Below are 20,956 nucleotides of genomic sequence, written 5' to 3'. Positions count from 1 at the left end.
ATATAAACTCTTACTTTGACATTGTACCATGTACCAAAATACCATGATATAATGTGTACAGATAACCAAATCATGGCAGATAAATCAGTGTGTGTAATCTGATGGTGTTACACCAGAAGTAAGGATATAAAGAAAATCCCTGCACATCAGTTTTGAAATCATATTTGTTTATTATAATATTAGTAAATTACAATTTGACTTTGTAATAAACTTCTGATAAAATAGCAATTGTTCACCTGAAGATCAGACCATTGCTATGTAGATTTCAAGGTATACAAATTCTAACTATGGTGGCAATTTGCCATGATATTATTATCCACATTGTAAATATGCAGTAATGGAGGGATAGGTTCATGCTAAATGTAAACACAACAAGGAAATTCAAGATACATGTACAATACTTTTGTATGTGAAAGCGCCCTCATACGCGTATACATTAAATCTTTTGTTTTTATACTTGTCTATCTAAAGGCAGTAACAGTGTGCTCTTTGACAGTAGGTTTTATAAACGGTTCAAGCAAATAGAAATATTTAAAGTCACAAATGCTGTAAGCACACATAGCTTTGATAGGAAAATATCCAAAAAACATAACATTATATTGACAAAATGTTACATCACTGCTACAAAATGCTTTGTACTTACTACAAAATTTTACATAATTTGCTAAATTAATCGACAGTACCCAATAGTTATTAACTTTCATGTAACTTCATACGAACTTACATCCGCTGTTCCTAAAGTTACACACAGGTCAAAGATAACAGTCTAGAGCTATTTTGAACAAGGCATAAATAACTTTGTACCAGTGTTTTTGTTAAGGGCAGTAAGTAGGTGAAATTTGTTCTCAAGGTATTTTATTGGGATTCGCCATAGTACAATTGAGTATGTACATGTCTATGTACAGCTACGTTTTATAATATTAAACATCTCTGTTGCCATAGCAAAAAACACTGGTGTACTGTATATACAGTAGACTGCAAAATATGTTGCGTCATGCCACCATCATCATCGGCCTCCTCTCTCCGGAAGTGAGAGGGGTTGCACCGATGTGTGAGGGCGCCCTGTCGTGGTGTACTTACAGACTTTATATAGAGCTGAAGTTGTAGGAAATAAGACATGGTACAGTGATAGTAAACAACAACATAAAATAACAATACTTATTGAAAGAATGGTTCCAGCTAATGTGTCTTAAATATTTGGCAGTGAAAAGGTGTTCAAATACGGTCATGGTATAAACAATATACAACAGTGACAAGTCAGCTATCGGAAAGCTAAGACACAAACAAACTTTTTGCTGCAATATAAACTGTAAATCATAGTAAATAGATGTTGATGTAATTACACACACAGTAGGGTGGCATTTCTGATAGTAAGTTTCCTCAAGTGATGGCACATTCAACCTCATTCAATGTTGACACTATCTTAATGACAGGGTGATTATATCCATGTAATCAAGGCACAGCTATCACACACTTGTGCAATATACCACATGTAACAAAAACATTTTTAGTCTGCATCTATCGTAAGTTATGTTTAAATCTTAAGTTTTCCTGAAGTGACCATACATACAACCTCATTCATTCAGTGTTGACACTATCTTGATTACAGGGTGATTACATCCTCATAATCAAGGCATTGTTATCACTGATATCGGACATGTGTAAAGTAAAGTACAACAATGAGCAACAAGTGGTTTTAGTTTGTGTCTATCACAGTTACCCGATAGCTTGCTTTCCGTGGTAGTATTTTCCTATGATATATATATAAAAAAAGAATAATATAAACAAGGTATTCAATATTGCATAGAATTCAGAACACAAGCACCAATCAAGTAATTCCTAGACTACATGTTGAAAGGAAAAGTCTAGTCAGACTTTATTTCTGCTTTTTGTACACTTTTATCAATTACCGCTTTCAACTTGCATATGATTTTGAATGATAAAATTGCACATTGGTAATTTACTGAAGTTTGAAACCTTATAATGTAGCTTGACTGCATTTGACATGTGCTCGGCTATTTTGAGAGTTCCAACAAGGGTTTATGGGAAAAATCTAGTGATGACATCACTCTTTGTATTTCTTTTCCAGTAAACCTTTGCAGGAAATCCCCAAAATGGGCAACCACACATGTCAAGTGCCTAAGGCTTCTTTACTCGATTTCAAAGCTGAGTAAGTTAATAAGGAGCTATTTTATCATCCAAAATCATGTCAGTTGATAGTCGTAATCAATACATTATCAAATTTACCGTAAGGCAGAAGTCTGGCTGCACTTTTTATTTGAAGTGTGATTGACCAAACATCAAATGTCTAAGCCGTGTTCAAAGATTGATGGATCGAAAGACAATGTCTAATAAACACAAGCTGTGTTTAAAGTATGAATTAAAATTCAGATCTTAATTTGCAAATGAGTCTTTGAACCTCTGAAGTATGTATCTAACAACCAGTATTACTAATCACAATAGTGAGCATGCTGAGACTGCAATAATCACATGTATCAAGGTATGCATAGAAAAAAGTTCAATGACCGACAAAGAGTAATTCACAACCGCATGCTGGCTCATTTACCATAGTAAAACAAAATTATAAATGCTTATTGAACTTATTCCAAGTCGGATTTCATACAACAGAAAGTGTGATCACTCAACATCATAACAAAGAATAGCGCCCTCACTGTCATACATACAGTTATACCAATTCTTTTGTTTAAATCCATACATAAATATACTGTCACTTTGAAGTATTTGTGAATGTCTTATGTGTAACGGTTATTGGTATAAGTATTGTCATATCACACAAATCAAGGTAAACAAGAGATAAGGCAACAGATTTACTCAACAAGATTATGTAAAAATCTAAAAATAACTATCACTACTAAAATCTTATGACGACTTGCGTAAATGTTGCTGGTAATATTTCACAGCAATGAAATTGATAATTTAAAATGCCAGGGATATCATTAAATTCCTGGATCAAACTTCAAGCTAAATGATTGACAACACTGGGACCAGATTCCTTTGGGTGTCTTTGGGTGCACTAGCTGTTCTTAAGAAACCAACCACCAAGGTTAGCATCCAATTTTACTCATTTTTCTTCACGTATGGGCCAACTAATTGCAGATATACATTGATGCCTGATAATGAATTTAAGCATATGAGGCATCTCTGTGGGTACATGTAATTTTTGTACAATGGCTTGTCTGGTGTAAAAATTTTAATTTTTTCCTAATTAAATCTAATAGACAGCAAAGTATCACTATAAATTGTGGTAATGATGAGTTACCAAGGTGATCGTAATCACCAATTTGGAGTCTGGTATCTTGTTTTCATCTGATGGAACAGGAGTATGTTCTCTGTTTGATATTCTCCAGAAGCATGGCATGAGCTTCTTGAGTATTTCAAAACATTGTTCTTTTGTTGAGACTAGAGCACCCAAATGTCCCCTTCTGTGCTTCAAATGGCAGTCTGAGATGAGTTCAAAATTCAAAGTTCAAAGGCTGACTAACAGCTATCCAACTACTTTTACTGTACATAATTCATGTACTTAGTTTTGGCAGTTTGCGATGAAGGTCAAGGTGAAAAGTTCAAAGTTCAAAGTTCAAGGTTCAAGGTTCTGAGTTCACAACTAACTGACAACATCACACCCAGATTCCTTCTGGATTATCTGTACTTGGTTGGGCAGTTTCAAGTATCCTTGGGTTGCCTTGGAAACGTCTTCCACTTCCAAATTTTGTAAATGCACCATGTGTACTAATCAAATCTGGAGACAAAAGATAAATTGACATTTCATTAAATCCTGTACTAAATTTAGGTACTGATTTACTGGTGAATTTAATGATAATTCACACTCTGTTAGATTCTCCCAAGACACTAAGAGTTGGGTGTGAGAGGGCCACATGCATACTGTATGCAATAGTGTCAATCTAAAATAGCCACATAAAATGAGAATTGGGGTATTCATTGTGGATTTTATTTTAACTATTCTATCATGGCTTCCTCCTTGAAAAAATCATTATGAAACAACTTACGCTAAGTACTTGCTCATAACTCAATAAGTTGCAAAAGACTTTGTTATTCAACTTGTTGTACATACAACACGAAAAATTTTAATACATTTTATTTTTTTTTACATTTTTGCAATGTATTGAGTTACACACACAGACTTGGTCAGTGTTTTTTTCACACTTACTTTTGAAGTAGGAAGCCATGATAAAATAGTATTATTAATTAAATATCCCAATGTTCATCTATATTGCCACTTTAATATATATTATAATATTAAATGATTATGAAACAGTAATCCATGCATGTACAATGCATGTTCAGTCATTCACTTTACTTTACATACCAGTGATGTAATGTGGCTTATATATCAAGATTCTTCTAAATCACATATGGGTTGCAATTAAACAAAGTGACAAAGTTTCAGCCATTTAATATATCAAACCATGTATACATTACAAACATGTTGACTGATCACTAGAGTAATATCAAACCATTGTTTTCTCACAGGATTGTGAGTCAACCCAACACAGTTTGTTTCCAAGGGTAAAGCTCCATGGAAACTGATTGTGTTGGTGTGACCCATGACACAATAAAGTCAACAGAAGATTAAAAAGAAGTATTTACTAATATTCACACATTTTTGCCCCTAAATAATACACCTATGCAACAATCATTTTCATTTAAACAATTTCTCATTTAGACACCCAGAGTAATATCCCCACCTAATCTCAAGGCAATTGGTCTGACAGTTTTTCACTTTTAAGTCATTCATTTACAAATGCACGCATGCACACACGCACATGTGCACACGTTGGCACATGAACACACATTCACACACATGCACGCATGCATGCACATACATGCACATGTGCGTGCATGCACATGCACATACACAAACACATGCATGCATGCATGCATGCACACACACACACATCTGCACACACGCACACGCACACCTGCACACACATACACATACACACACCTGCACACACACATACATACATACACACATACCCGCACACACACACACACACACACATTTCGTGACAGTTAGTCTGGTAACAAACTAACCTTGTATTGGTGTACTGCATCTGCCATGTTTTACGACAAGTGTCTGTGGCATGATAGGTGTGTCTTCAAAGTCTTGTAAATTGATTTCCTTTAACTCTTTGTCAAGTTCCTCTGACTTTTGTTTCTTTTCAGACAATGACTGATCTAATTTATTCAGTGTTTCATCTAGTTCCTCAATACTCTTTTCATTTAAATCCTCAATATGAATCTGTAAATCTAATTCCTTCTGCAACTGATTCTGTTCTTCTACTAATTTCTTCTCCTTTTCTTCAAATTCTTTTTGAAACTTCTCTTCCTTGTCTTTATTTCCTTGTTCAACGTCCCCGATCTCTTTTGTCAGTTTTTCAATATTCTCTCCATATTGCACTAATTTGTTATCAATGTCTTTCACTTTTTCCTTGGCACTTTCAACTTCTTTTCGGAGCATTTCTCTGTTTTGTTGTTCAAGTTCGAGTTCGTCTTCCCAAAACTCCGATTCTGAGAGTTCTGTTTCGTTTTTCTTAAAACTTGATTCCAATCTCTCTTCCTCTTCCTCAATGTCTTCCAGAGTTGAGTCTAAACTTTCAAAACTTTCTAGTGAAATTATTTCCACTTGTAATTTTTCTAAATCCTCATCTTGTCGGTTCAGTTTCTCCATTTGTGAGTTTGTTAATTTGACTAAATCCTCGTAACACGTATCAGGGTGTTCTATAATCTTTTCCTCAAAGTCTTTTTCCTTGTAGACGAAACTATTCACACCTCCACTAAATGTCATTGCTTTCTTTACAGGATAGCTTTTCTTTCCAGAATCAGGTGAAAACTCAGGAAGAATCTGTTTTTCCTGTGTTTTCCTCTTTCCTGATGAAGGTCTGCTACTGGCCGGCGAGTCCCCAGACCTCCGAAGAATAAACTGTATATCGCTAGCATAATGTCCCCATTTTGACAATATCCTTAATGGATTCTCCGACGGTGGCAATGAGCGTTCACTGCTACGGCACTTCTCAACGAGTGAAAAGCGACCTGTCTGACCCGTGGCATGTGCCAGTGCGATGACGATATCCTGGCATGTGGTCTTTTCATTCACCCCACACACAATACGTTGGATGCCTTCCACCCAAACTTTGAGTTCCATCATGAAGACAGAATACACACAATGTTTAGAGTATCAACACGTAGGCAGAACAGATGTCAACTTTGACACTAACTTATCAGCCAGAAAAATATCACAACAATTTAGATTTGTTGTATGATGTAAACAACTATAAAATCATTGCATAGTTATTTCACAGCGTTTCTTGTCATCTAGGCACCCTGCGTGTTCAAATATTCAATGGATCCAACATCGTGACCTAGTTTCTGGTTTCTCCTTACATCCAGAGTCTTCAACTTCACGATCCGTCCAGCAGCTACGAAGACACTACCACTATATTGACACCAATTTATAAATCACCAACACTATGACGTAACTCTACAATCACACATAACACAGTGTCTACATGCCTTCCTTTCCTCTAACAGTCCTATATCCACTTCTTGAAGGCCTCAGCAATTAAACTTTATCGACAGAACATTCCAACTGTGTGTTTCTTCTATCAGTGTTGTTTGCAGTAAACCATGTTGTCAGCTGTGTATCTCTTGTATGACATGTAACACTAGTACTGCCTTCCAATGCACACACACACACAACTCAGTCTATCGTATACGTGTATGATCAGATGACTTTCCAAGCCTTGAGCAGTCTCAGCTGATCTCTTTAGATTCTGGAATATCCGGTTACTATATCACAAATTCCTTGAATTCCTTAAAGATAACAACCTCATAGTCTGTTTGATAAATCTGTCAGCTTCTTTATGTCTTCAAACCTGTAAGGATAGGAATTAGATTGTGTTAGAAATACTGTCACAGCCAATCACAAGGATCCAAATTACTGTAGCCAATCACAGTCTTGGTCTAGTAGCCTCACTCTCAGTCCCCTAACTTCAATTGTCCTTATTTTGAATTAACTTATGAACCAATTAGCTGAATAATACTACTAATAATGTAAGGCTCCTAATCTCTACAAGCAGAGCTTGAGCAGAGAAGTGTATAAATTTACTGTGTGGTAAGGGGAATAGCGAATTCACAGACACTGGATACTATTACTAGGCAATGGAGAAGGCTGAGACTAATATTTTAGAGATAGGTCTTGAGAAAGCAACGAAAGAATATAAGAGACTTGGAGTGGCAGAGATAGAAAGGGAGACTGTTCCATGATGTAGGGCTGACGTGAGAGATGTGTATAACAGAAAATGTACTGTAATCTACAATACTAAATTTATGATGTATACCTACTCAGTGATTACAGAAGGATAACTGCCACAGAACCTGGTAAAGCTTATGTTGTCTGTGAGATATGCAGTATGAAACTATCCTGTAGTATATAACTTACAGTTCTTGACTTCATAACAGGAAGATCACTGGTTGCAAATTTGCATTTTAATATTTACAAAAACTGTTAGTTAGTTAGAATTGGAACGCACTGAGCCCAGCTGGAATGATTGAAGTCAAACATAGTTCAGTCTTTGTTATTGTGTTATGGAAGGAATGATTAAAAGAATAATCTTTGACAAAAATAACTCAGTAACTAGATTAAAAGTCTGATTAAACAAATATTAAGATTAAATTGTTTGATTTGAAGTAGTGTACACAAGATTGTTGCCAGGAATGACTCTATACTATTACTGTAGTACAGACTTCATTGTAGTCAATTCTCACTACCTGTCATAGCATTTTACCTCATGTTAGATGGTCACGAAGGTAGGCTTAGTCTTAGTCTAGTTCCTATACAGTATCGTTATGATTTATACCTTCACTCACAGTATAGTCAAAGTCGTTACTCTAGAAGTCCTGATATGTATGAGATGTAATTTAAAATTCATCCACACCCACCCACAGTCTTTGTTAATCAACACACAATTCTAACCAATAACACAGTCACCCCTAAAGTTAGTGTTTAATGGGGCAGTTACCTAATGTTCAAATATTGTATATTTGTCAGCTCAGGATGCTACTTATACACTGTTTACATCACTGTAGCAGCTGGGGTTCACTTATTAGATGAACAACTTTCCATGCTGATTGAGGGACTTTGACCAGAGTTATAGAAATGACAGTTGGCATCCAGACTAACATAGTCTCAGTACCTGCAATAGCATTTTACCTCATGCTAGAGGGTCAAAATAGAACATGAAGGTTGACTTATTCTCACTACCTGCAATAGCATAAATTTGCTTGGTAAAAGGTACAGTTTCTGAATAAAGAATATCTATCAAAGTTGTTTTTGTTTAAAGAGAGAAGTTTCAAATTAAATGCAAAATGACTACAAACATTGAAGAAAATTGAAAACCCGAAATGCTGGACAAAGAAATGTATAATACTTGTGTGAAATCATTGTAGAAAAAGTTCTGAAGAATGATGACTGGGTAACCATGTACTAAAGCAAATATGTACATTTTATTGGTAATTAATAAATTCCTACAAATCACACATATTCATCAACTTATCTAGGGTTACCAACATCCCATAAATATTGGTAGAAACCTGATAATGCTCATGATGCTTTATGATTGGTTACTAAGGGAAGAATATGATTGGTCAATAGGGAAGAGATTGCATTCATAATTGGCCAAATTTACGTTAAACAGATTGGTTGAGAAGCTATTGCACAGAATCCTACAATTGACTCAAGCTCAATATGAATTTCATCTCCAACAACACTGTAACTGACTGAAGTATATATGGTAACAGGTTAACAATATGCCTAGCAACCATAACCATGCTCTCAGTTTTGGAAAATTTCGTGACAATTTTGGGGTTAGTAACAAAATGAAATTAGAAATAATGTCAGATAATCTGTTATGTTTCTGTATTAATTGACATGACTTAGCCCAACTCCTACTTGCCTATGTATACACTTGTTTGTTTACAGATATGTGTTAGTTTATTCTGTAAATGACAATCCAATTAACAAATCTAGTCTTAATTAAATGCCTAATTAACTTAATTAAACAAACGATTCATTATCTCATGACATGTTTATGCTACATTGTTTATTTTCAACAGTAAGCAGAAATAGGTTGGAGGGCTCATCAACATAACATCATAGCTTGATTGGTTGGTTGATTACATTACACTGGTGCATCTATAGTCTGGATGCTAAGGTGGTGGTCTCTACCTAAACCACTGTGAGTGGAAGTGTAATTAGTCACTACACCCTATAGGAACTAGACTAGTACATGCACTAGAAGATGTGTCCAGGTTGTAACAATCATGTATGCAAAACAGTTCCATTTAGCAAAATAAACTGTAATTAAGGATCATTATTGAACACAAAAACACATTTTGACCCACTATAATCTATCATTCCATTCATTCAATTAATTGGTTTACACTATAGTGAACCACTATAGTGGTCTGAGGTTTACAGAATGTGGCAACTCATAACACTTTATCCATACACACTGTGAATCAACACAAGTTGTAGGATAGAGCATGGAAGTAGAAGTTCTACTTCCATGGATAGAGGTTGCAATGTGAATGTTTTAATCCTATGCACGTATAAAAAGGCTGCAATGGATTGTATGCTCCCAAGGGAGTTGAGGAAGTTGTGCTGCTATAGATCCGTGCCAGGGGTAATAATTGTAAAGTGCTTTGAGCACAGAGTGGGAAAGCGTATAGAAACCAACATTATTATCATTATTATAACACACAAGTACATGTACATTAGCTCAGAATATAACAAAAGTTTACATTATCTAATGTCAAATAACTGCATTTCCTTTTTTTATTTTCGTTTCTACCAACTGGCACCAGTTCCTTGGAAGATCTTTTTTTTATCTTACAATCTTGAAAGGTCTTGAATTTGTTATTCATTTCAAATTTTATAAAGGAAAATGTGGTTGACTTCTTTTTCTATTTTTTCCCCACTTACTAGTAGTAGTAGTAGTAGTAGTAGTAGTAGTAGTAGTAGTAGTAGTCTCTCCCAAGGTATATCCTATATGGATTTAAGTGTCAGTAATCACCTCAGGTCACCAATTCACATAAAAGAATTTGTTAAAAAATCTTTCTTCAAATAAAGAGTGCAAAAAGCCCAGAGATAAGAGCAAGTCTTAGCAACAAGGCTATCAACAAGGAGTAAATGCATTAATACAAGGATCATGGTATGTCTTCCTTTCTCTTTATTCTAAACAAACTTCTGACATGTTTCTACTCTGACCCTAATGACTGCATTCCATTCTATGTGATAAATGTGTCAGATTTTCAAGAATTGAGGCCAGTGAAAGGTGTCAAACATAGATTGCTTGCATCTATATCTGAACAATGAATAACTTGGAATCTGTCATACACACTATCAGAAATACAATAATGTGTAGCGTGGTTTGTAATAGTTTACTTCTTAAATTTGATAATTTAAATTAAAATCTGTCCATTTATCTATTGATCAATAGTTTATAATTTACTTTGAATCAGAATTATAAATAGTATTAACAAACATTGACTTAATTTTTTTTCTCTCTGGGAATTGCTTGCAGCAAATTTTCTTTTTTTACGCACACCTACACTCACACAAAATGACATATTTCTATAGAAATCCATTCAAGTGTGAGACTATGTGACAGGGTGATGTTGCACGCTTCATATCACATCTCTGTGAAACTGTCCACTGGCTTTCCCAGTCAGTCCATAGACTATCCCAGCGATACCCATGCCCAGCAACATAGCACCTGTGGGCTCCATATGACTTATTTTTTCTTGATAGTTCTTCGGTAATATTAGGAACGACTTCTGCATTAAAAAAAACATAACTTCCCTAATAATTAATAATAATTAAATAATAACAATATACTTTCTTAATTCAAATTAAATTTAGAAATTCAAATATGGTTGCTGCTTGTGCCAGGCCCGAGTGTTCAAGCTTCAGGACACTCAGGAATTCTTGGAGACCATTGTCACAAACCACGGCCTGTTTTACGACACCGTTCTTAACGTGCTGCCCCACTCGAAGTGTAGCGAAAGAAATAACAGCTCTGGTTTGCGAGAATGTTGGAGACAACCTGCATTGTTGGCCTAGCAGCCAGATACTGTTCTATTTGCTAGTATATTCTGAATAGATAGCAAGATTCATTGCTGTATACACACAAAGTCCTATAATATTTTAACAACAGTGTCACAAATCAACACATCTTTTAGTCTACATTGTCTAGTGTGATAGTGAGTTAGTCTCTCTCCTATTCCTTACAAGTAATTGACTCAAAAAGTTGTTTAATATCAACAGAATTACTAACCCAAAGACTTGCCTTGATTGGTGTCTGTTGAGAGCTTTTTGAGATAGTACTAGTAACATCAAGACAAGTCTCTGGGATATCTAGTTACATATAATGCAATTACAAAAACTTGAATGAGCATTCATACATGTATAACGTGTTTCTCACCTTACATCTACTCTACAACATATTAAAGTTTATTCTTGGAATGAACTTTGGCCACATTTTTTATTTCAGTAGGCATTTACTAACTATACTTGTAAACAATAGGTGTGGCTGAAATCTGATACAACTATCTTAAAGTATTTTAATTTGATTTTAATGCAATACATAAGTGTCTCAGTGAGGGACATGTTAGTTGCTTAATTTGACCTACATAACTATAATCAACAAAACATAACAGTGACACTGACAGACTCAGAGAGTACAGTCACATATTATATTCATCGGTCGTTTTCATGTTAACACTGGTGATGATATTTTTTGAATATTCATAAATACCTAATAATGCCATTATTTTATATTATGACCATCCTTGAATAGAATATTAGCTCACAAGTGACTATGACTAAAAGGTCCATTTTTTTAGTCCACTTACAACCAGCAGTTAAAAGCAGAATTTGTGACAACCATGGACAGTAATGATTACAAGTGAACTGAAGTTGCCTTTGGAATTCTAGTCATGGGACATGGTGTGTTTGACACAAAAGATAGATACAATTCAAATCCAGACTAATGATAACAGAGACACAACACACACAGCAGGAGCCTTTAACCCTAGTCACATTGAAAAGTGAAAAGGCATTGTTATTCATTCACAGCGTTGTAGAAACAGGTTGACGCTGAAAAAATTACACACTGACTTGATGATTTTAATGGGTTCAGTTGCTTACTTTCCAATTGACAATCTACATGTTAACTTGTCTGCTAATAGCACTGCTATGATTGTTTTATTTTGCATTTCAAGTTGTCTGGGTATATAATGTGTGTGTGTGTGTGTGTGTGTGTGTGTGTGTGTGTGTGTGTGTGTGTGTGTGTGTGTGTGTGTGTGTGTGAAAAGACGAGTGAAACATCAAAGCAACTTCATTTCTCTTGTAATACTAGTAATACTTGGCACAGCATGTTGGAATACATAGACTTGCATTCCATCATGGTTTGATATGAAGACTTTTTTTATGATTTTTTTAATAGATTAAAAAGCCAAAATAAATACCAATCTCAAATCTCTATTGCCTTAATATGAAACATCTTTATTTAATATACCTGGGTACTCCCCCCCCCCCCCATGAAGCTAGAAATATACATCAAAAAGAGAAGTATTTGTTTATACATTGTGATACTCATCAATCATTGGAGTAAAGAATTACAAACACTGCCATATGGCAACCAGCCTGTCACACCACCTATATAGATTGATAGATGGCACAAACTGACTTTGTGTATGCAAACTGTTCGTGATAGAGAAATTGGCCTATGTGAAAACTGGTGGTGTGTACATATGGTGTCATGTAGTCAACAGGAAATATCATTTCACCATTCCAGGATATCCCTAGTACATGTAGGGAATGATGGATATAATACACAATGATACCTATTGTATAAGTAAAAGTAAGATTATATTATATCATGCTACTATGCGCCATTCTGATTGGATAATAACTGTGGTAAAATCCCATTTTACCACGGCTGGCAGTGGTAAAATGGGCCCCTAAACTAGCATATGAATAGTACATACAAGCTGAATGTGTTCGTTCTTATACCAATAAGTTAACATTTCCCCCACAGTAAAGGTGTGTCAGGTATCCTGTACAATAGTTTGGGTTACAGTAGTCCAAATAATTCTACTGATGACCTTGCGATCGAAAGCAACGATCGATCAGTGGCTTCAACATCACTGATAAGGTACAAGTTCTCCCCATGCAAAGAGCCGTCTCAGCATCCTACTCTCGTTACGCGTTGAATCAAGCAACACCGATTTAACTTTTAACCATCAGTCAAGGTGCGTCAGGATTATTTCGAAACTGTACATTTTCAGGTTCGGTCAATGTTCAATTTGTTAACCATTAAATTAAAGTAGACTGTGTAACGTCGCGTCTCTGATTTACTGTCTCGCGCTTTCTCCGATTCGACGCCGAGACATCTATTTTTAGCAGTGTACAAGATTTTATTGTTCTTATGTAAATATCCAAACAAAATTGTTACTTTCTTTGACCTCTTGCCCCGTTTTCTTTGTTGCTAGTTTTCAACGCGTTTTCGTTATGCATTATATGATGTAAATAAAGTAATTTATCAATGCAATGCAATGCATTGCAATGCAGTGTATGGTTGTGTTCATGCAGTGTGTGTGGGGGCTACATGAACGTATCCACTCATTAAAATATGCTCGTTCCCGACGATCTATTACCGACGATCTTTTTCTGTACGTGCGAATTCGCCTTTTCGGGCATATAAATAACCACAGAATCACATTTAGAAGAAATATACACACATTTTGATATAATATAATAGCAATAACTCCCGCCGAAGGCGTGTATACACTCGAATTTGGTACAATTCGCTCCATATAGCACTCGCCATTCGGCTCGTGCTATATGTCGCGAATTGTACCAAAATCTCGTGTATACCCGTCTTCGGCGGGGGTTATTGCTTAAACTTACACTTCTACTGTCTCAACAGTCACATATCCTCAAGCAAATTTCAAACAACTCATATCTCTCAACTATCAGATGACTTGAAATGGAACACCAACCTGACAAATTTTGCAAGAAAGCATCTTATATCTTATAAAGCATCATGCTTGAGGCAAAATTTCAAACACTGTAAAATAAAACCTGCCAGAAAATATCATATCACTTGTACATGCAATGTGGTACGGTAAAAAAAGCTATTGATACATGTAATATTTGGGTTTTTTCATCAAATGAAAATCAAAGAAAGATTTGGGAAAGTAATGACAATCTTGAGCACTTTTGACTCATTTTTCAAACACAACAGAACCAGTGATGTAGACAAGTATTGTCATGACACAGACACACGTTGTCGTGACATAGAACGACCAGAGTATATATTCCATATTTTTTTGTTGAACTTGGCTTATACATGGTATAAAATGTAATATGGAAAATAAAATAAAATGTAAAATAAAATGTAACAGGAAATACTGTCTGCCCGTAGTAAAACTTAAAATGTAGGAAAGACTATCAGTAGAGACAACGTGTGTACTTACATGATTTATACTGTGTTCCAACAGAGAATGGGGAAAGGCCACTGGCGAACAAGAAATGTGTGGTGATCCCCGCAGAGAAAATACAAACAGCTGGTACTGTAGAGACAAGATGTGTACAAAGAAATGACGTGATCACCACAGAATCTGAGACAGTGAAACAAAGTCCACAAAAGTGAAGTCCGAAGTTCTTAAGGTTGCTTCATCCACTACATTATAATGAGAACATGGAGCTGACATATACATGTATTATCAAACAGTAAACAACAAAGTCTTGTAAACAACAACTTACATGTAATTGCAAGGACTAAGAATGCAGTATGACTCCAACAAACGTCACTGACTGACTGACTGACTGACTGCAAGGACAGTGATGTGGATATGGTATTCACCCAGTTCAACTTTCACTGACGATGTATCTAATGAAATTCAACACTCCCAGTGTCAAAAGGGCATAGATAACATATCGTCAATATATACCAGAAAGAATGTACTGGGGAATGTATAAATTTATATATTAAAGCCATTTCTGTACAGGGGGACAAAAATTATTACATTAACGTCTGACAGCTATCAATTTGCTGGCAATAAGTGGACATCCTGTACAGGGGGACGTACTACAACAACATTTGACAATGAACTGGCTAGTAGAACAGTCATACAAGGAGGCATAATATATTAACAATTGACAGCTAAGGGCCAGCAATAGGTGTACAGGAGGACATACCATTTAACATTTAACAGTTCTTAAGTTATACCATGTAGTCACATCATGACCGACTTGCCAGACAATTACACATGTATGTAAACCAGGCACTATATATATACAAAATGTACACTGTAATTTAACTGGAAATGTTTGCATCTAGTTTCCTAAACTTTTCATAAATGTTAAAAAGTTAATTATAAAACATTGCTACAGTACAAGTAATTGTGTAAATTCTATTAAATTTTCACTTCCCTCCTGCTAGGTTTTTCAACCCAAATGGTGACATATTTAGCCCAGAATGCACAACAAGAACCAACATCCTACAAAATCAACTGCAGTTCTTAAAATCTCCCAAAATTTACCATATGGTAACTCATTCCTGGTCCTTTTAAAATAACAACAAGAAATCTGGGCTCTTCATCATGTTTTCAAGAAAACTGACAATCTTTTATTTCCCCATAGTGTTAGAAAAACTTATAAAACAAGTATTCGGAGGCCATATTGGATTCTAAAATGGTAATTTCGATACCATTTTTAATCTTTTACTTCAAAACTGTTTTATGGTGACTCCTATCTTTTCTCATTCTTGATCTTAACAGAAAATGGGTTTTGGTTTCATTGAACAAAGTAACTCAAAAAGTTTGAGATTTTTTACTTCCATGGGGCAGGCGTACTACACAAATATGTGACTCTACTTTGCATTGGTCTCTAAGTTCGCAAAACTGTCAAACACAGACAACATGATTCACTAACTTATAAGTTATAAATTATAATTTCAAACTTTGTAATAACATATCTTGCAAGTTTGTTTATCAACAATTGTTTTATGTCAACAATATAACATTCCAATCATAACAAGTCAAATTCTTGTAATGACAGGTCCAATCCATCATAGATGATTTATTTCATATTTGATGTGTGAGTACTTGACATACAATGTAAATAAGGTGTGTTTACAATTTATACAGAATGCAATTAACTAACATTAGTCAAATAACTTAAACAAGTTATTTTCATATGTTTAATGAAATACACATGTACATTCTGGTAGAATGTGTCTCCAGGACGAATATTTCTGAAAATTTTAGTTCTTAGAATCTCTCCAAACTTTGCCATATGGAAGATTGCTTCTGACCCTTTTGTAATTGGGCCTAAAAAATTGTTTGGTTCCAGTTACCTGACTCCACCTAGTTTTTCACTACCTGCGCCAAACTTTTTTTTATTTGAGAAAAAATAATAAAATCGCGAAAATTGTGGAAGTCTCGCAAGAAATGGTGGATGTCATATCATATCACTTGAAAAGATGTGTCATTTCCCTCAACCCGATGACTGAGGGCGCCCTGTCACAGCATACATGTACCTTTACAGACATGACAATCACAAAAGTTTGAATGTAAACTTTGAAACACCACGACAAACTACACTTGGCAACTTGATTTGGTCTAAGTAATTTCCTTGACTACACAATTACAGAAATTATCCAAAAATGAATCCTTTAAAATGACAATTAAGCTATATTTTGCTGGTACAGTATAGACCAGGTGTTGTGTCTCTTGTCACACTATCGTCTATTTTTGTACGTTAGCTATTGTGTGCTACATAAGCCATCAATCTCTGCAAATGTCACAGGACAATACACATTATTTTAGCTTTGCCTGTACAACAACAGAGTAGGACACAGATCGATCAATTCACAATGTTTCATACCAACCCTTACAGTTACATGTATACAATGTAGTTCGATATCATCCCTAGCAGTTACATGTACATGTATAGTTCATACCAGCCCTAACAGTTATAATACAAAGGAATGATTTCATAATGTTGTATGGCACCATGGTTCATATAGTCTAGTTCCTGTGCTACAAGAGTTACGATTATATCCACTCTCTCGGATAGTTGAAAATCAAAATTTTTACTGTTACTCTAGCTAAACACGACGCTGGGTGCAGAGTAAACGGCACATGTTGGTAGTAATCTATCACAAACTGACAAGGCTGTTGTAATTGGTTATTTCCTTCAGACAATTGCTCATTACTAATAATATTCAATTAGTATATCTGCTTTGACTATCACAGGAATTTAGCATGTAATCAAACTCCACCTCTTGTCTAAAATCACCTAGGAATGCGATAACGTCATCATGTTTATATGAACACTGTCAGAGGGTGGGGGAGCTAGTACAGATTTCTGTTCTAGAGTAACAGCTTTGACTATATGAGAGATGCAATTGTAACTTGTATTGTATACAAACTACATGTACATGTAGACTATGGTTCATGCATTGTAAATGTACATGTAGGCATACACATACTTTAAGAAATACATTCAGTAATAATAAAACTGATGACAATATATATGGATCCCAGCAATTGCACATTGTGTCGTTTTTTCCACCCAAGAATTTATACAGATTGAAAATGATTTAACCAGTTATCAGTCAGAGATTGGAAGAATATATTTTTATATATTAAACAACTTTTTAGTTAGAGATTTGGATCTAGTAGGTCCCCATCTAGACATCTACATTTCAACTTCAAAAGTATGCAAACTGAATTTCTTCATACGGAGTATGAATTACATTTGATAAGACCTTGATAGAAAGTGAAATTATTTGAAATGTAGTTTATCTTATCAAGATAGTGCAACAAACAATGATCAATTATGACTAATATATTTTTCATACCATTTTTAATATCATAATAATAAATTTATTTTTTATTCATTCATTTGGTTAGTTCCTTAAAATTATAGTACTAAAATGAGAAACAACAAAGGAAAATAATATAGTTACAGTATAGCAGAAAATACATACAACTTTTGTGTTCGTTTCCCCCTTTTTATTGCTTCATCCATTGTTGCATGGCCATAACTTTACTTCACAGAACATTCAGACTATAGATATGTTATAAATGGCTTCCTCAGTGTCCATGCTATAGAGTACTACAGACTTTAAACAATTATCAAAGCCCTCCTTTGGTGCACATGCTACAGTATACAAGTTTCCCATTAAGTAAGTATTGTGAATTTACAATGAAATGGCCCATGTGATCCTATAGTTCCATCTATCCACTTGTCACCATTTTATCCTAACAAAGACTCTCCACTCTAATTCTATGAATACATAATGACTTGCACAGACATTCAAGAATGCAGCCTATGTTGTCTACTTACAATGTCAGATAATGATAAACCACAAACTAATCCAGTACACAGACCAATTCATACAGCCAATACCATGGACAGACAAGAAGGGACCCGAGACTACAATGTAAATGGAAGATATATACAGACACTAACATTGGAAGGGTCAGACAATGTCATCTACACAGACCATGTCATATACATAGACCATGTCAATGTATTAAAAACTCTGAAAGATCTTTCAATAAGTTTGTTGTTACATTAGTGTTACCATAGCAACCAGAGATGCTAGTCCTTAAGTATGGACCCCCACTATTGTTGTAAGTATTTTTAACAACTGATTTGTTTGTTTCACCTATGGAGTGTTTAGTCATTTTTTGAATTGTTCAGATTCTTGGTATTGTGATGGGATCTAAGCTGTGTAGTTATGCCGGCTTGTTATTTGGGATAACTTTTGGACCCTAACACAGACATGCAAAGTTATTGTTACTTGATGAATGTATTAAATGTATGACTTATGGACAACTGATGGTTTGTTTGCACACTGCAGATTGAACAATTATGTCCTTCATTATGTATGGCTATACTATTACTATACTCCTATTGATGGGATCACTGCTTTATGTCAACTTAGCTTGGAATCAAGTGGTATTGTGGAGAATTTACTCTCACTTTTCCCTTACCCCGCACCTGGCATTTTGCTATAACGGTCATACATTCAAACCTGAAATTAGACTATGATTATCCACAGCACTGTTGAATATGGTAATCGTGATTTACATTCTGAAGCTCTGAGTCAAAAGTGAAGTCAGCAGTACCTTAGTCCCTACCTACATGTACACTGCCCTCTCCACCACGACTAAATGCTCACAGACTGTAACGGTAATGCCACTCCAGGAAATAAAAGTATTTTCATTAACTTTGGGTTCTGGAGAGTGTTTCATGATTCCACATTAGATAATATTCGCTCGGTTGCCAAGAAACACCAAATTGAAACTCTTTTTCGCCTCTGCTGTTCTTACACAAGTCTCAGTGGAACACCATCGCATGATGGGTCTTAGAAGACATGATTATTCATTGCAGTGTGTCCTCCAATGATAGCCTAGTTTTGTTGTAGTGAGTCAAAATGTTAAAAACTGGCATTTCCCCACTATAGAGAAAACATGGTGCAAATGCCCTCCTTGCTATCCAGGCCGCCATGCTTGGCACGTTTCTACTGTACTTCAAAAGTGTTCAACCATCCTTGAGCTTTAGTAATCTTTGAATAACAAAATCATAATAATACTTTGACATGAACAGAAATAGCTGATCTTTAATGTATATGATTGTGTGTATGTGTTAAAATAAACATACATTGTAGCAGAGAATTTGTTCCAGTGAAGACATCATGCTGATCACTATATGCAAACCAATATGCAAATTACCATGTTATTTATATGTAAATGAATATGCAAATTAGCTGTCCTCCTTGCAATCTATCCTGGGGAGAAAATTGGATGTAAGTCATATCAATGATAATTAATGATATACAGTGTAGTTGTACCAATCATAATATCCCATTGTGTTTATCATTAACACAATTGTACCAATCATAATATCCCATTGTGTTTATCATTAACACAATTGTACCAATCATAATATCCCATTGTCTTTATCATTATTACAATTGTACCAATCATAATATCCCATTGTGTTTATCATTAACACAATTGTACCAATCATAATATCCCATTGTGTTTATCATGACACAATTGTACCAATCATAATATCCCAGTGTTTGTAATTAACACAGTTGTACCAATCACAATATCCCATTGTGTTTATCATTAACACAATTGTATCAATCACAATATCCCATTGTGTTTATCATTAACACAATTGTTCTTTTAAATTGCAGCTCAACAACAGAGTTTGTCAATTTTTATAATTTTGTACATTTTAATGAAAACATAATGATCACCTTGCTATATATACAATTATTACCATCCAAATCTAATTATGCAGTCTACATGTTTTGTAGTATGTCATTTTCAAATGAATTTAAATTTTAATAAACAAGAACACAACTATAGTAAACTATTTTGCTAAATTTGAATATTCCTCACCTATTTTTTAAAACATAAACAAATACAAACTCCCCCTATTTGACTATACATATGTGCTACCATTTGGGGTGTGTTTTTTAGTCCTTTAGTCTAGAATGAGGTGTGTGGGTTTTTTGAGCTGGGGTTCACTCTACATTATTTTCAATTTTTTTGCTTCATGATCTAAAATGTGGTCCATTGTCAAATACCAAATCATAACTGTGCCATGAATTGCCCCAAAATGTTGTCCCCAAAGGGAAATGTATTTTGGTCTAAAATTTGACCTTTTTAAAACCTGTAATGGTCTAAAATGGGGTTAATTTTTTTCACCAAAATGGGTCTAAAATGGGCCTGGGGTTGGTAGCACTGACCACATTCCCCTACCAGAGTTAGCCACCAATGTTATCCCCAGATCACTACATGTACGTATGTACATAATCTG

At 35.0% G+C, this 20,956-nt stretch overlaps 1 protein-coding gene across 3 annotated transcripts in view; it reads right to left on the bottom strand.

Moving 5' to 3' along the window:
- Positions 1 to 169: 169 nt before the first annotated feature.
- Positions 170 to 20,956, bottom strand: part of LOC144448282 (ras association domain-containing protein 8-like) — a 31,499-nt gene continuing 10,712 nt past the window's right edge. For 2 of the 3 annotated variants that reach the window (XM_078138470.1, XM_078138469.1), the window contains exons 2-3: positions 5,074 to 6,914; positions 170 to 3,757 (exon numbers count right to left, since the gene is read on the bottom strand). In XM_078138470.1, the coding sequence (XP_077994596.1) occupies positions 3,636 to 3,757; positions 5,074 to 6,187 (1,236 nt within the window). In that variant the 5' untranslated portion in view covers positions 6,188 to 6,914 and the 3' untranslated portion in view covers positions 170 to 3,635. Of the gene's footprint in view, positions 3,758 to 5,073; positions 6,915 to 14,580; positions 14,677 to 20,956 lie in introns of all 3 variants that reach the window. The other variant, XM_078138468.1, reaches the window with a different exon arrangement.

The sequence above is a fragment of the Glandiceps talaboti genome, chromosome 17 (genome assembly GCF_964340395.1).
Source record: "Glandiceps talaboti chromosome 17, keGlaTala1.1, whole genome shotgun sequence".
Classification (NCBI taxonomy): domain Eukaryota; kingdom Metazoa; phylum Hemichordata; class Enteropneusta; family Spengelidae; genus Glandiceps; species Glandiceps talaboti.
The sequence above is the reverse complement of the archived record's forward strand: the minus strand, read 5'-3'. Positions and strand labels throughout refer to the sequence as shown.